At 57.7% G+C, this 14,102-nt stretch overlaps 3 protein-coding genes across 4 annotated transcripts in view; 1 reads left to right on the top strand and 2 right to left on the bottom strand.

Moving 5' to 3' along the window:
• Positions 1–6,164, top strand: part of PSKH1 (protein serine kinase H1) — a 27,302-nt gene extending 21,138 nt beyond the window's left edge. Inside the window, exon 3 of the mRNA XM_035024939.1 lies at positions 3,864–6,164. Coding sequence (XP_034880830.1) covers positions 3,864–4,181 — 318 coding nt within the window. The 3' untranslated portion in view covers positions 4,182–6,164. The remainder of the gene's footprint in view (positions 1–3,863) is intronic.
• Positions 6,165–6,409: 245 nt separating this feature from the next.
• Positions 6,410–10,255, bottom strand: CTRL (chymotrypsin like). The gene is made up of 7 exons (XM_035024943.1): positions 8,297–10,255; positions 7,600–7,703; positions 7,429–7,508; positions 7,230–7,311; positions 6,880–7,060; positions 6,660–6,793; positions 6,410–6,571 (listed from the first exon to the last, which is right to left on the bottom strand). The coding sequence occupies exons 1-7, from the start codon at positions 8,358–8,360 to the stop codon at positions 6,410–6,412; spliced, it is 807 nt and encodes a 268-aa protein (XP_034880834.1). The 5' UTR covers positions 8,361–10,255.
• A 178-nt stretch (positions 10,256–10,433) lies between these two features.
• On the bottom strand, positions 10,434–13,203 carry PSMB10 (proteasome 20S subunit beta 10). 2 transcript variants are annotated; one of them, XM_035024941.1, is made up of 8 exons: positions 12,872–13,203; positions 12,539–12,626; positions 12,354–12,451; positions 12,104–12,244; positions 11,704–11,819; positions 11,535–11,593; positions 10,724–10,875; positions 10,434–10,597 (listed from the first exon to the last, which is right to left on the bottom strand). In XM_035024941.1, the coding sequence occupies exons 1-8, from the start codon at positions 12,925–12,927 to the stop codon at positions 10,486–10,488; spliced, it is 822 nt and encodes a 273-aa protein (XP_034880832.1). In that variant the 5' UTR covers positions 12,928–13,203; the 3' UTR covers positions 10,434–10,485. The 2 variants fall into 2 exon arrangements, with proteins under 2 accessions (XP_034880832.1, XP_034880833.1); XM_035024942.1 differs by lacking the exon at positions 10,724–10,875 and having other exon boundaries at positions 12,872–13,201.
• Positions 13,204–14,102: the final 899 nt, after the last annotated feature.

Below are 14,102 nucleotides of genomic sequence, written 5' to 3'. Positions count from 1 at the left end.
CTCAGTCAGTAGAACACAAAACTCTTGATCTCAGTGTCATGAGTTCAAGCCCTATGTTGGGCCCCACATTGGGCCTAGAGCTTAGTTTAAAAAAAAAAAAAAAAGGTACCCTAACTACAAAGGGATAAGGATTCTGGGGGCTACAGCCTAGGGAAAATGAGAGCCAGCTTGATGGTCAGGAAGTGATGTCCCTCCTCCCACAGCCTCTCCTTGTCCTCTCAGGATGGGGCCCAGCCCTTCACCCACACAGCTCAGAAGAGGCTCATGGAAAGGAGGGTGTAGGCTCTCACCTTGGGTATTGAAGTTGCCCTGTGATCCCACAGCAGAGGGAAACCTGAGTCTGGAGGCAAGGCAGACAGACATTTAACATTCCCTTCCATGCCCTGTGCTCTGGGTCAGCCTGGAAACAGGTAGAAGCCTCTGGGAGACTGGTCAGGTGATACCTGGAGCCTGTCCCTTCTGTCAGCCACCTGAGCCTCACATGTATCCCTGACTTGGCTCCAAGTTTACTGAGGTGAGAGTTCTGTTCTTTACCCAGAGCCAGAAGCTAGAGCTGTGGAAACTGAAAGGCATGACTCTTTATCATTATTCTTTTTCTCATGCCCAGAATGCTACCCAGCCAGGCAGTCATAGGCTGACAGACATACTCATGGGGCTCCAGAGGCCCAAGCATGTTGGGTTGGTCTGCGGGTGTTGAATACTTTCTAAGGAGGTACTAAATTGGATTTGGCCAGAAGCATGGCCCTGGGGGAGTGTGGAAAGCCTTGCATTTCCGTGCTGAGTGCTGTTCGAGGACTTGGCAGGGCTCCCAGGGGCCACCGTTCTGATGAGCATTCTGAGCCCCTGTCTCGCTGTCAGTGGGCTGGGTTGAGGACCACTTTCCTGTGTTTGGCTCGCCTGCCTTCCTGCTGCTAGTTCCTCAGTGTGTGGGGGTTAGGCTGGGTGCTATTGGCACGGCCTGATTCTCAGGTCAGGATGGCTCAAGTCACATTGGCTTGGGGGTCCCACCTGGCCCAGCTGTCCACAGCTCTTCAAAGATGAGGAGAGCGCAGGGCTGGCCCTCAGACAAATGAGTTCGTCAGCATTCTGCACACAGCTGTGTGTACACAGTAATTGGAGAGGCAGACGTCTTGGGGAGCAGGAGGTGCAGATCAGTCTGGCTCACTTTGTCACTAACGGGCTGGCCGCTCGGTGAGCAGCAGGGGTCGATGCCTGGTGTGAGCCTGTGCCACTCTGGAGATGGAAGTGCTTAAGCTCCCAGGATAGGTCTGGTGAGAGGCCCACCGAAGACCGCACTGGACTAGTCTGGAGCTGCAGGGGGCCTTCGTTTGACTGGGTGTGGATGTGAAGTGGGGGTGCCTCTGATCCATCCATTTTTAGGTTCCTGGCTTGTAAGTCTAGCTTCACCATTCTTTATTCTCTTGTCGGCAGAGGAGTTGCCCCTCTTCTGTCTTGGCTGGACCAAGGGGCAGGGGCAGAACCCATGTGCCAGCTCTGTTTGGCTCCCCTGGGCTGCCCATTCTGTCTTTGGGCTGGCGCACCAAGAGGCCGGACTCAGCTGCACTGTGTTACCCAGTGATTTCCCTTTTTCCTGGAGACCAGAAGAGCTCGTAGGGCAGCACAGGTATTCCCATGACCCAGCCTGCTCAGCTTTCAGGTTTTGCTCTGTCCATCTGCCCCATTATGCCTGCCTCTTTCCATCTCTTTTAAGTGAGCGACGGGGGCTACAGTGAGTGTCTGCGGTTTATCCGGGCTGGCCTCTCGTGTTCAGGTGGCAGCAGCCAGCCATGAGGCTTTCTTGACCTCTGAGCCAAAACCCGCTGTGGCAACTGTCTAGTCCAGTCACGCTGTATGTCAGCCTCAGTACCGGAGCCCCGGGCTGTGCAGGCCTGCAGGGAAACTTGGACCAGGCTGTGTATGGAGCCCTCTGCCCCTCTGTGCCCCCTCACTGCTCTCAGCAAGGTATTCATGGCTTCCCTGGCTGCGTGTCCCGAGGCCCTGACTGCCCTCCTCCTGAGGACAGTTATCTCCCCAGGAGTCACTGGGAGCAGGCCCACTGGTGACGAGGACCCTGTCAGGTGGCTGGTCAGGAGTGTGGTCTGACATTTTCTACCAGTTCAGTTTAGTGGAAGTTGAGATTTGCCTTCCGAAAAGCAGGTTAGGGTAGCATCCGCAAGTAGCCCCACCCCTTCTTCAGAACTCCAGAAGAGTGTTCTCCTTGGTGCCCCCTCCACCCCCTGTATATAAGTGGGGAAGGGCATTGGGGAAGAATTGGAGGTCAGGGAAGCTGAACTGGGGGTGGGGGGGGCATCTGGGTGGCTTAGTCAGTTGAGCGTCTGCCTTCAGCTCAGGTTATGATCCCAGGGTCCTGGGATCGAGCCCCGTATCGGGCTCCCTGCTCAGGGGAGAGCCTGCCTCTTTCTCTGCCTCTGCTGCTCCCCCTGCTTATGCTTGGTCTCTCTCTCTCTCTGTCAAATAAATGAATAAATCTTAAAAAAAAAAAAAAAAGCTGAACTGGGGGGTAGCAGTAGTCAGTGTGAAATGTATCTGCTGAAGGGGTGTGCAGCTGCCCCGAATGTGGGCTCTGAGATACTCCTGAATCCCCCTGGAGAGTGAGTTCAGGAGAAGGGAACCTTTAGGTGGAACAGGCAGACCTCATTTGGCAGGAAGGAGGGTGATGGTGCCCGTGACATCCCAGCCAAATCTTCTGCAGCAGGCTCAACAAAGGTCCTAACCGCCCCCCCTTTGGGAATATCCGAGCATGTGCCACAGGGCCCCCAGAAGACAGGGACTCAGAATGGCACTGTGTCTGCCCTCCTCCAGCAGAGGGGCTCGAGGGCCTCTGTATGCCTGGCACCGGGCACGGGGGCTCATCCAGCTTAGCATGGTCTAATGGGAACGAACAATCAACTTGCAATCACTGGAATAATTGCTTAGCTCTGGGGGCTAAGAGAAAGCCTGAGTAAGTGTCCTTTACCCTGAGAACCTAAGGACTCCACCAGGTGAATGTCTGTACAAGCTGTCCAGACTGAGGCCTGGGACAGACAGCTGCTTGGCGTGTGGCTGAGATGCAGCAGCCACGGGGGCGTGCAGCAGAGCAGGCTTGGTGCAGTGTCCCCCTGAGGACAGAAGGTACCAAAAGGAGGCTGGTGCAGAGCACTGCCAGCCCCGCTCCCCTGCCGCCCCGTGTGGTTCCAAGAGGTCATGAAGACTGGAAGGAAGGTCACCTGGTCCCTCCTGTCCCCCAAGAGCTCCCCTGCCCTCTCAGCAGATAGAGAAATCTAGTTGCCTTGAATTATTTCCTTTTCTCCCCATGGCCGAGAGGCGGAGGCTGATCTGGGCAATGCATTCGTCGTCCATCTCCACTTTGTCAGTCGGATGGAGGATGGGTCCTCTCTTTAAAGACTAGGAAGTTCCCTGCTACGTAACCTGGTATGGCCATCCTGGGTTGGGACCTTAAGTCTGGCTCAGGATATGGTAGAAAGTTTGGGTCATCCTCTTTACATCCCCCTGAGTTATAGTGATCCTGGGGTAGCTGGCGGGTCTTGATAAGGGCCACCTTCCGGAGCCAGGCTTTGAGTCCAGGGCACTTAGGAGTTTGCTGCTTGGGGAGGGGAGCAGGTCCTTCTCCTATTTGTCGTGTGGACTCCTTACTCAGAACAGCCGCTGCTTGGTGGCGTGGGCCGGTGTTGGGTGGGAGGGGGAGGCCCAGAACGCTGCACTTGGGAGGAGCCGGGCAGGGCCTTTCTCCAGGGGGAGAGTGCGGGAATGCAGGACGGTTCTCAGTGCCGTGCTGGTGGCATCGTCAGGATGGGGAGAGCATGTTGAGTGCTCTTGCTCTAATGCTTGTCCTTGGCCTCTAGCCCTGGCCCAGTGTGTCCAATCTGGCCAAGGACTTCATTGACCGCCTGCTGACAGTGGACCCCGGCGCCCGCATGACTGCGCTGCAGGCCCTGAGGCACCCATGGGTGGTGAGCATGGCAGCCTCTTCATCCATGAAGAATCTGCACCGCTCCATCTCCCAGAACCTCCTCAAACGTGCTTCCTCACGCTGCCAGAGCACCAAATCAGCCCAGTCCACGCGTTCCAGCCGCTCTACACGCTCCAACAAGTCGCGCCGCGTGCGGGAGCGGGAACTGCGGGAGCTCAACCTGCGCTACCAGCAGCAGTACAATGGCTGAGCCGCGGGGCTGCGGTGTGGACGGGCCGCGGTCCCAGCTGGGCCATGCGTTGCCGGGCCCCTGGGGCCCCATGCCCTCTCTGGAGATGGGCCTGTATGGCCAGTGGCAGGTGAATGGCCCCCGCCCCTTCCCTGTCCCTTCAGCAGCCCCCATCCTCATCCTGGGCCTGAGCCTGGTGTGAGAGTGGAGGGAGCCTAGGGGTCTGTGAGCGCTCTGAACTGGGAGCCTGGCCTGGCACCAGGGCTCTTTTTGGTGGGCAACTGCTCTGCTAGAAGTTGGGGAAGGGGTAGGACATGGCCTTCAGGCTCCCTCACCCCTTGGCTCTTCCCCAAGACCAAAGAGGCATGTAGTGCCGGGCAGAGGGTGTCCTGTGGTCCCAGGACTCTTTGGGACAGTTACTTCTGAAACCCTCTTCACTGAACCTTCTCTGGCCCCCCATATTCCATTGCATCCTGATCTGTGCCCCAGTGAGAGGCCAGGGAGGCACAAAGCTTGTGCCTCAGCTGGACTCTCAGCCCCTGGCTAAGTCCAGACAGTCCCCCACCTCCCACCCAAGATCTGCCTTCCTTCATGGTGCCTCCAGGGACCCCTCCTGGCCCCAGGACTGGCTAGAACCTCTGATGGTAGGGCCATGGCATGGTCCTTGGCCCTTCTTGACTATGTGGCCATGTTGGTAGCAGGCTTGTTCCAGGCTCCAGCCTCTCTCTGCCAGTGAGAGACCTCCTGCCCACCAGCCCACTGCTCTCAGTGCCTTCTTTGCAGAGCCCGCTATATACACTTCTCCCCCCACCTTGGATGCCCATTCTATTCCCTGGGTGCCTCCTTCCCAACTGTGGGGGATTAAAGGGAGCCCCACTGCTGCTACCTGGGGAATGGGGGCACCAGGGCCAAGGCAGGGGCCAGGGGCTTCCCAGGGAGCGCCCCATCAAGATTCCAGTGTCAGCCCTGGTTCCACCCTTGGTACCGCGCATTGCCCCTTCCCTTCAGGCTCTGCTGTTCCCTCCTCGAAACTGCATGAGGGCGCCATCTAGTGTCTGACATGAGTATGGGCAGCCTAGGACTGACCACTGCGCTCATCCTTCATCCTCTAGAGAAAGTGGGAAGGAGCTGCTGTAGTGAGGAAAGGTCCCCAGGCTGCTCAGCACTCCCCTTCTGCTGAGCTGCTGCGCAGCTCCAGTTGGAACTTAGCCGTACTGTGTGACCTGCCTCTGAACCCTGAGTGCCTGGGGCCCTGGCCTTCTCACAGCTGGCCTTGCCTGGTCCAGCCTGGCCCTGCTTTCTTTCACAGCATTACCCTTCCAGCTTGGGCTCTGCTGCATCTCAGGCTGGAGGGAGCCCCTGCAGGAGGTGGGTGGAATTGGGTGGCTGCTTTCCCAGAGGCCTGAGCCAGACCATCCCGATGTCAGTCATGGTGCCTCCCCTGCACCCCCCGCCCCAAACCAGGCTGGAACCCAAGTCCCCTTCCTCCACAGCTGCTTTCAGTGGGTAGGAAGGAGCTGGGGCCCAGCTTTAGCCTTAGCTAGACTGCAGGGCCTCTGCCAGGGAGGGATTGGCCCTCACTGTTGCTCCCAGTGGGTAGCCTTGGGCCAGGCTCTCCTCTTTCTGCATGTGCCACCTCCAGTGAGAAACAAAGCCAAAGAGACCACTCTGGGCCAAGCCAGTTGTGCCTTATACATCTCCTCCCATCTCCAGTGCTCCTGGCACAAGGCAGCAGAGAGCCCAAGTCCTGTGGCCTCAGAATTCCCCCCATTTCCCCAAGTGCCTCGGGGGCCTGAAGCCCTGGGGATTTATTTCCTCTCTTGTCCAAGGTAGGTCTGGTCCTAAGGGTAAGATAGAGGGCATTTGGAGATTGGGCCTTTATGCCATGGACCATGGCTGGAGAATGTGCAGTTATTTATTTTGTGTACCCCGGTTGTAAATGTATCCTCTGTATTCAATAAACAGGCTGCCCTCCCCAGGGAAGGCTCCCCATCCATTCTGACAGCCCAGGCTCCTTGCTGTGGACCAGGGGGTTACCTAGGAAGAGGAGAGATGGGGGGCCTGGCCTTGGCATGGCTACTCTAGGAAGATCTGACTCAACATCTGCCATGCCAGAAGTCAGAGTCCCAAGTGGGGAGGGGGACTCCCGAGAGTCTCTCCTTTCCCTTGAAAGGACAGACAAGAATACACAAGAGGACAGAGCATGGGGTCTTTATTGGATTGAGGTGGGGAGAGGGCCTGTGGTAGGCTTAGTTGTAGGCTGTGACCTGGTTGATCCAGGTGCTGAACTTACTAACCCGAGTGTATATGGCAGGCTGGCGCACGTTGCAGTTGCTGGTACCCCACGAGACGATGCCAGTAAGCACCCATGTGTTCCCTTTCTGGCAGACGAGAGGGCCTCCGGAGTCTCCCTGAGGGAGGGAGAGGAGAGTAGTCAGCGTGGGGATGAGGGGGTGCCACAGGGCGGTGCAGAGGACAGGACAGGGGGCTGATGCTCACCTGGCATGAGGAGGCCCCTGCGCCGCCTGCACAGATCATGGAGTCGGTGATGCGTGAGCCCCAGTACTGCCTGCACTGATTCACGGTGACCAGGGGCAGAGCCACCTGCTGTAAGCGCACTGGGGTCGTATTGCCTAGGGGCCAGAAGGGGATGGTTGGGCCCTGGATGACTGCTTCCCACCCTGGCCCTCTCACCCAGATCTTTGGCCCGAGTTCCTACCCACGCCGCTGAGGCGTCCCCAGCCAGTGGTGGCGCACTTGAAGCCTGCAGGCAGCGCCTCATCTGGGGAAGCCAGGCAGACTGGTGAGACGCGTTTTGTGTACCGGGCAGGGGAGGCAAGCTTCAGTAGTGTCAGGTCATTGTTTAGGGTGGTGGGGTTCCAGAAAGGGTGCGTGATGGCCTGTGGAACCAGGAAGGGGCCACGTAGGATGGTGGTGCGCATAGGCCCCCCAGGGTTGATGGTTGCTGAGGGGGCTAGCTTAGGGCATGCCCTGAATTCCTCATCCCCAGAGGCCCCCGCCCCGGCCCCGTCCACTCTTCCTTTCCATGTCTGTAGCCTAAATACTCACCTTTGAGATGGACAGGACCTGCAAAGGCTCAGCATTGGATGATCGGTCGTACTCGCCCAGGACAACAACGTGGCGGCCAGGGCTGCAGTGAGAGTGGGGTTGGGCAGCCGCAGGGAGGGCAGAGTGACAAGAGAGGGGCATCCGGGGGAAGGAGGTGGGGAGAGGTGGGCTCGGGGGCAGGTAGAGTGGGAGTACTCACCTGACATTGCAGTGGGCAGCAGTGACCACCCAAGACTGGCTGATGAGGGAACCCCCGCAGAAGTGGAAGCCGCTTCTGTCCTGGGGTCAGGGGTCAGAAGTAGGGGTGGGCTCAGGCTGCACCTAGGCATGAAGCACCTGGTACCCTGCCCCACCCCTGGGGTGCATGTACCTGCAGGGACACCTGCCAGGGCCAGGAGCCCGACACTGCATTCTCTCCGTTGACAACCCTCTGGCTGAAGCTCAGTGCCGGCTTGATAGCAGGAATGCCGCAGCCTGGCCATTGGGATGGTGAGGACCTACTTCCCACACCCCCACAACCCCACCACCTCTCCCCACCTCCTCCTGGGTCCAAATTGAGAGGGCTCGTCACTACCCCTTCTCACCCTGAGAATCTCTAGGTATCTTGGTTACCTATGTCCCCAAATTCTGTCCGTTCTCTAACATCTCTCTCCACCCTTACTTCCCATTGTTCCCCAACTTCACCCCCACCCTCCAACTCAGGCCATTTTTTTCCTGACCCCTGGGATAGTCTCCTCCCTGGCTTCGCCACCTGCTCCAGCCTCAACAGCGAGAGGCTTCTCCCTAAACTACACGTCCAACCTTCACTTCTCAGCTTCCTAAACCCTCCCTGGCTCCCAGCTCTGGCCTGATCTCCTGTCCCATTTGTGAGACCAGTCCCTGCCCACCTCTTGCCCCGACCCTCCCGCAACCCTGGCACATCCTTTTTCCTTTCCCCACTCTGTTCACCTGGTTCCCTTCCAGCCAGTCCAACTCCTTCCCCGAGCCCCTGGGCAGGAAGCCTGGGCTGGTTTTAGGAGCCGGGTTGCTTTAGGGCTGGTCATCAGGGCTAGTCCAGGCCCACTCACCCCAGGAGGAGCCGAGGAGGACCAAGTTAAGGGTCAGACTGAGCAGCAAAATTGTGGCAGGCATGAGGTTGAGAGCTGGACCTGCTTTTATGGTTCTCCTCGTCCTTGGGCAAAAGTCCTAGGCCTGAGACCAAGCCAGCTGTGTGGGCTCAGCCCCCTCCCATGCTCTGGTCAGGAGGAGGGTCTCTAGGCCAAGGTCCTGGACCCAGGCCTAGACTTTATCAGATAGAGCCCAGGTGTGGGGCTCTCACCTCCACCCCCCAGAGCCTGGTCTCTGATTGGCTCCCTGAACCACCTCACATCCCAGGTGTTGAGTGCTGAGTAGCAAGGACTTAAACGGTTAAGTTAGGTCTGTGTGGACTACCTGGTGGCTGGGGTCAGGGAAGTTTCTTAGGGCTGTCAGGGGCACAGACAGAGAGGTGTGCTCAGCACCCAGGGGTGTTCCTGATGGGTGGAGGGAATGTCCAGCTGTGCTGTGGAGGGCCAGGGCCATGCGGCCAGGACAGGGGTTCTGGCAGGTCACAAATCTAACCGCATCTCAGTGATTTCTCACCAACTTGGAACAGGAGTCCGTTTGCCCAAAGAGATGGTGACTCTCCCACAGCACACTGGGTGCGTTTGGACCCAAACCGTCATCTGGTTCTGAAGCCCACACTCTTACTGATGAGATGACGCCTGGGAGAGGCCTGGTACACAGTAGGGTAAGGTGTGAGCCCTTGGTGACTGGCTGACCCTGGATGGAAGTTACAGGTGCAAGGGTGACAGCCCTCAAATCTCTGACAGCCTCCAGGCCTTGGGGCTCCCGTGGGCAAGCTCTTGGTGTCCACAGCCCATCTGAGGAAGAGAAGACAGCCCTGTGTGCAAACCTGCAATGGGTAAGTTGACTGGGCTCCTAGAGGTGTGGGGGGTGCCAACTGACCCCAAACTTCAGTCAAAAAAAATAAGATGTGCTAATGGTTGAACAGAGGGATGGAAATGTGATCAAGCAAACACAACAATAGTAACTGTAAAGTCGACTGTGGGTATATAGGTGTTCAATGCAATTCTTTCAGCTTCTATGTTTAAAAATCTTCATAATAAAATACTGGGGGGAAAAGCACAATCAGGAGCCCAGGGAAGTCCAGCTCAGAGTAGACCCTCCCCAGGGGTTGGGCAGACTCTTAACAGTTCCGAAGCTCCAGTGGAATCAGCTGTTCTGAGGGCAGGATGCTCCTGCCAGCACATGGCACCTAGGCTGGCCTCAGTGGGTGCTCAGCAAAGGTTTGCTGGATAAATGTGTCATGTCATCTCTCTCTGCATGAGCCCTGTGACGCCTGTCAGCCCAGCAAACTTGGGAGGTCATTCCCCCCCTCCCTTCACAGCTCAGCACGTGCAAATAGAAGTCCTGTTTGGTGTTAGCACCTCAGGGTGTGCCTGGTCAGGTGAGCGGTTGCGCAAAGGTATTTCAGGGGTGAGGAGTGTTCTGTGAGAACTTGCCCTTAGAGTCAGGGAGCAGCTCCTCTATCAGCATTGAGGGCTAACTCTGTGGGGTCCATGGGGGCCTCCTTGACAGAGGTGTGGGCTTTGCCATGGGACACTGATGAGCCAGGTAAAGGCTGTAGGTGGGGCAGTGTGTGGGGCCTTCTGGGTTTTACAACAGTCCCCAGTGGACTAGAGGGCAAGAGCAAGGCACTGGAGTGGTAGAGGGACCTCTATGGTGTAGAGAGTCAGGAGCGGGCTTTCCACCTTGAGCTGCAATGCTTGCCAGGGCTGGGGTTCTGGAGGAGTAGATGCCTAAGGCGATGGGTAAAGGGCACCTCTTAGGCCAGGCCCTGGAGCCATGCAGGGAGTGGCCCTGCAGGTGTACATTAGCCACAGAGTCCTGATGGCTGCTTGTCTCCCCCTCCACCCAGGAACACAGCCATCTGTTTAGGTGTTTTGGTTTTTTTGTTTTTTAAAGATTTTATTTATTTATTTGACAGAGACAGACACAGCGAGAGAGGGGAAAAGCAGGGGGAGTGGGAGAGGGAGAAGCAGGTTTCCCGTGGAGAGGAGAGCCCGATGCGGGGCTCGATCCCAGGACTCTGGGATCATGACCTGAGCTGAAGGCAGATGCTTAACTGAGTGGGCCACCCAGGAGCCCTGTTTAGGTGTTTTGTATTTCCTGGGTTTACTCCCCCCTTGTTCCAAGCCCTAAGCATCATCCTACTTCACTCCACTTCCATGGCCTGCACGGTTTCCTCCAGCAGCTCCAGGGTCAGTGGCTTCACTGTCTGGGACAGCACAGCTGTGGTCCCAGGGGCAAAGTGGTAGTGGCTGGGCCTGGGAGAGGAGAGGGACGGCCTCTCAACTTGGGCCCATCATGTGGCCCATCCTCTTCTTGCAGCCCCCATCTCCCCTGCTACTGCCCCATCCTCCCCAGCAGTCCCCCATCTCCCATGCTCCCACCTCTCTATGGGCTTTGTGGGTGAGCTTAATGTTCTCAGAAGCTTGGCACCGGTCCGCATTATCACACATGCATCCACACTGCCCCCAGAGCCCAGGTCACCCAGGATCCCTGCAGTGACAGCTTCCACTAGCAGCTCCTGCGCGGCCTCCAGCTGTGATGATATGTGTGCTTGAGGCCCGATGGACCCTTCTGGTATCATCTTCAGGCTACAGCCTAGAGGTTTTGTTCATCTCGAAGCCCAGATTATTTACCATTTGCTCATACCCAGACTCCTCTGTTTCCCTATACCCCCATCGACCCCAAGCTCCCTTGCCCTGGTCTCTGCCTCCCTCTCTCCAGAGACGCTGTGTTCCCAGTGCCCCATCTTCACAAACTTCTCTTGAGTCACTTAAACTTGTGGTTCTGCTTCCAGTGCTGTCCACCCAACCAATGTGGTCTTGCTCCCCAATCTACTGGCTCACTGCTTTTTCCCTTTTGGACCTTAGGCACCTATGAAGCAACACATGTCATCCACTTTCATCCCACCCTAAACAAAATCCAGACTCCAGACTCCACTTGCCCGTTACCTCCTCCCTCAGCTTCAAAGGGTCCTGAGCTTTGACTTCTCCAGGACTGGCACTGACGGTCGTCTGCTGGAACAGCGCTTCTTCACTCGGACTCCACTGGCCCCTCAGTCTCCATTCAGTCGTCACCTCCAAGAAGCCTTCCCTAACCTCTAGACTAGGCCATGATACCTCACCTTTGTGTTACCAGAGCTCCCGCGTGCCCTACCCATCAATGAACGCGTAGTGAGGGACAGCGGTTGCTTACCCTCATGTTCGGCTGGAACCGATCCTCCAGTACGGCCAGGGCGGCGTCCTGGCCGGAACCTGCAAATAGGAGGGGCATCTGAGGTCAGTCGTGGCCACCCGGCCGCGGGACGAACGTGAGGCCACGGTCGCAGGGTCGGGATTCGTGGGGAAGGGGCGGAAGCGCTCACCCAGGGCTGTGAAGGGCAGACGGCTGTAGGAGCCGTGGGGGTGCACGCTGTAGAGCTGCGGTCCAGTCAAGTCTACTCCGCCCACTATCAGCGACGCGCCCACGTGGCCCCGGTACCTTTTCACGAATGGGCGTGGTCAGCCCCAAGCCCTGGGCTTCAGGCCCCGCCCCTCCGTGACACCGCCCTCGGACCCGAGCCCCGCCCGTTCCTGTGGTCTGGCGCCCCGGTACTAACATTGCTCCTTCCTGTTGCCCAGCTCCTCTTAGGTCGGCCTTTTCCGGTCTCCGGGGCTCTCGCAGCCCCGCCCTTCCTCCTGTCCTTCCTCCTGTCCCACATCCTCTCAGTTCCGCCCTCCCTACAGCGGCCCCTCCTCAGGGTCATCTTAGCCCCGCCCCAGTACCGGAAGAGCGTCTGGCGCAGAACGCGCGTGACCGTAGCCACGCGAATCTCCCGGCCCGTGGACAGGGCGTGTAGCTCCATGTTGGACGCCGCCAGCCGCGTGGTCATTTCGGCGTCCGCGGCTACTCCAGCCCCACAGCAGCTGAGAACGAAGAGGGGGTTCGGTGTGGGCGGGGCTAGGGCCTGCGGGGACCGGGAATGGGAACGAGGGTCGGTTCTTGAGTGGGGCAAAGGGGTTGGGGATTTCTCACTAGATTTTGGGGGCGATGAAGTGGATCTTCTCGCAGTTCTTGTCCATCACAACCGAATCGCTAGTGGCCCGCGTATCCGCGCCCAGGATGACCCCGTCCTGGGGAGGGAGAGGGGCCGCTGGCTCAGTGCCTGTCCGATTCCCCAGCAATCCCTCTAAACCCTCCAGTCCCAAGTCCCTGCTCACTTGGAACACAAGGCCCGCGATGGTGGTACCGGTTCTGTGTGCCTGAGGGATCCGGAGCCCTGGGAGGACTCGTTCTAAGGATGCATTTCTGGAAACGGAGTGGAGAGGCCCAGGCTGAGGTTCCTCTTCTGGGACCCCATCCGTCACATCCTCCAGCTCTGTCCTAGCCTCCCTCACTTCTAGGGGTGGGAGCACAGGAACCCAAGTCGCCCAGCACACGCTGCCGCCCCTCCGCCCCCACCAGGAATAAAGGCCCTGGGGCTTCCACTCCCAGAAGCCCTCGTGGAGAACATAGGCAGCACCGCTCCCGACCAACCCCCGCCCCCCCATCACCTCTGGCAGTTCTCGAAGGAGAAGCCCCTTCGGGGCTCTAACGCTGGCTTCAGCATCTGGAGGTGGGCAGGGTGGTCCAGGGATTGGGGGTCTACGTTCGACCAGAGCGGAGCAAGAAGGGCCAAAGTCGGGTGCTCTGTCAGGCAACCCCCTAGCCCTTCTGACGCGTCTGGCTTTCGGTTTCACCTTTCCTCAGAGCGTGGCTGGCCCCTTCTGCAGCTTCTCTTTCACTTTCACCTTCACCTCTGGTCCTGGGCAGCTTGGCAAAGGGGAGATGTCCTTGCCTGGCTTTCCATCCTGCTCCCTAGTCCTCTGAACAGAGGGACAAATGCCTCCGTCTGGCCATTGTTCAGTAGCTCCTCCCCCTTCCAGCCTGAGTCCCTAGCTTTTCCTATCAGTATCCCAACTCTAACCTCAAGTCCCTCAGCCCTAAGGTTGTCACACTGGCCAGGTTTCTGTTACTTGCCTCCCAACAACATCAAGCATGGCTGCCTTTTGTCCTTTGGCACCCTCTTTCTTTCAGCTCTTTTGTTGCCTTTGCCTTCTCCCTGAAACCTGAAACGCCAAAGCTCAGTCCTCCACCATGGTGACCGATCCTTCCTGCTTCCCTCTCTCAGGTGCTGTCTTCCCTCTCTCAAGAGGGATGCTGTGGGGCTGTCCATCTAGTGGCCTGGAGGCATGCTTGCCTCTGCCCATGGCCCAGCCTTAGTTTTCCTCCCAAATGACCCTTTATCTGTCCACATCTTTCTCCTAACCACTGCTTTAGTCTCAGCTAGCCTCGTCTCTCCCCTGAATACTGCACTACCCTCCCTGGCTTCCCCAAGCTTCCTGCCCCTCAGCCCCCACCCCAGGCTACCCTTTACCTTGCAGAGAAGGGACTCTTTCTAGATTGCAAATCTGGTTATGCTCTTACCCTGGTTAACCCCTTCAGCAACTGCATATTGCTCTTAGGCTCAAACCCAAGTCTTTACAGCAGCCCACAGTACCCTTCTCATCCCATCTGATCTCAGAATAGGCACCACCTCCTCTGGGAAGCCTTCCCTGACCCACAAGACTCAGCCCCTTGGTGCTCCCTAAACTTTTCTCTCAGACCACTTAGCTCCATTAATTAAATCTTCATTAGAGAAATTATCTGATTCGTGGCTGTCTCTCCCCCAGATTTTAAACTCTTGCGCTTCTGTCACCCACTTAGCACTCAAAAGGCCCTGTCTAGGGGGGCACCTGGGTGGCT

This window comes from Mirounga leonina, unplaced genomic scaffold (genome assembly GCF_011800145.1).
Source record: "Mirounga leonina isolate KUSES-001 unplaced genomic scaffold, KU_Mleo_1.0 Mir_180, whole genome shotgun sequence".
Classification (NCBI taxonomy): domain Eukaryota; kingdom Metazoa; phylum Chordata; class Mammalia; order Carnivora; family Phocidae; genus Mirounga; species Mirounga leonina.
The sequence above is the reverse complement of the archived record's forward strand: the minus strand, read 5'-3'. Positions and strand labels throughout refer to the sequence as shown.

Excerpts from the sequence above, each read along its gene's own strand:
- CTRL (XM_035024943.1), bottom strand. The coding sequence starts at position 8,360 with ATGCCTGCCACAATTTTGCTGCTCAGTCTGACCCTTAACTTGGTCCTC. Across the intron at positions 7,704-8,296 it reads CCTCCTCGGCTCCTCCTGGG|GCTGCGGCATTCCTGCTATC; the intron begins GTGAGTGGGCCT and ends CCCAATGGCCAG. Across the intron at positions 6,572-6,659 it reads CAGGGGCCTCCTCATGCCAG|GGAGACTCCGGAGGCCCTCT; the intron begins GTGAGCATCAGC and ends TCCCTCCCTCAG.
- PSMB10 (XM_035024941.1), bottom strand. The coding sequence starts at position 12,927 with ATGCTGAAGCCAGCGTTAGAGCCCCGAAGGGGCTTCTCCTTCGAGAAC. Across the intron at positions 12,627-12,871 it reads TCCTTCGAGAACTGCCAGAG|AAATGCATCCTTAGAACGAG; the intron begins GTGATGGGGGGG and ends CTCCGTTTCCAG. Across the intron at positions 10,876-11,534 it reads GGTTCCAGCCGAACATGAGG|CTGGAGGCCGCGCAGGAGCT; the intron begins GTAAGCAACCGC and ends ATATCATCACAG.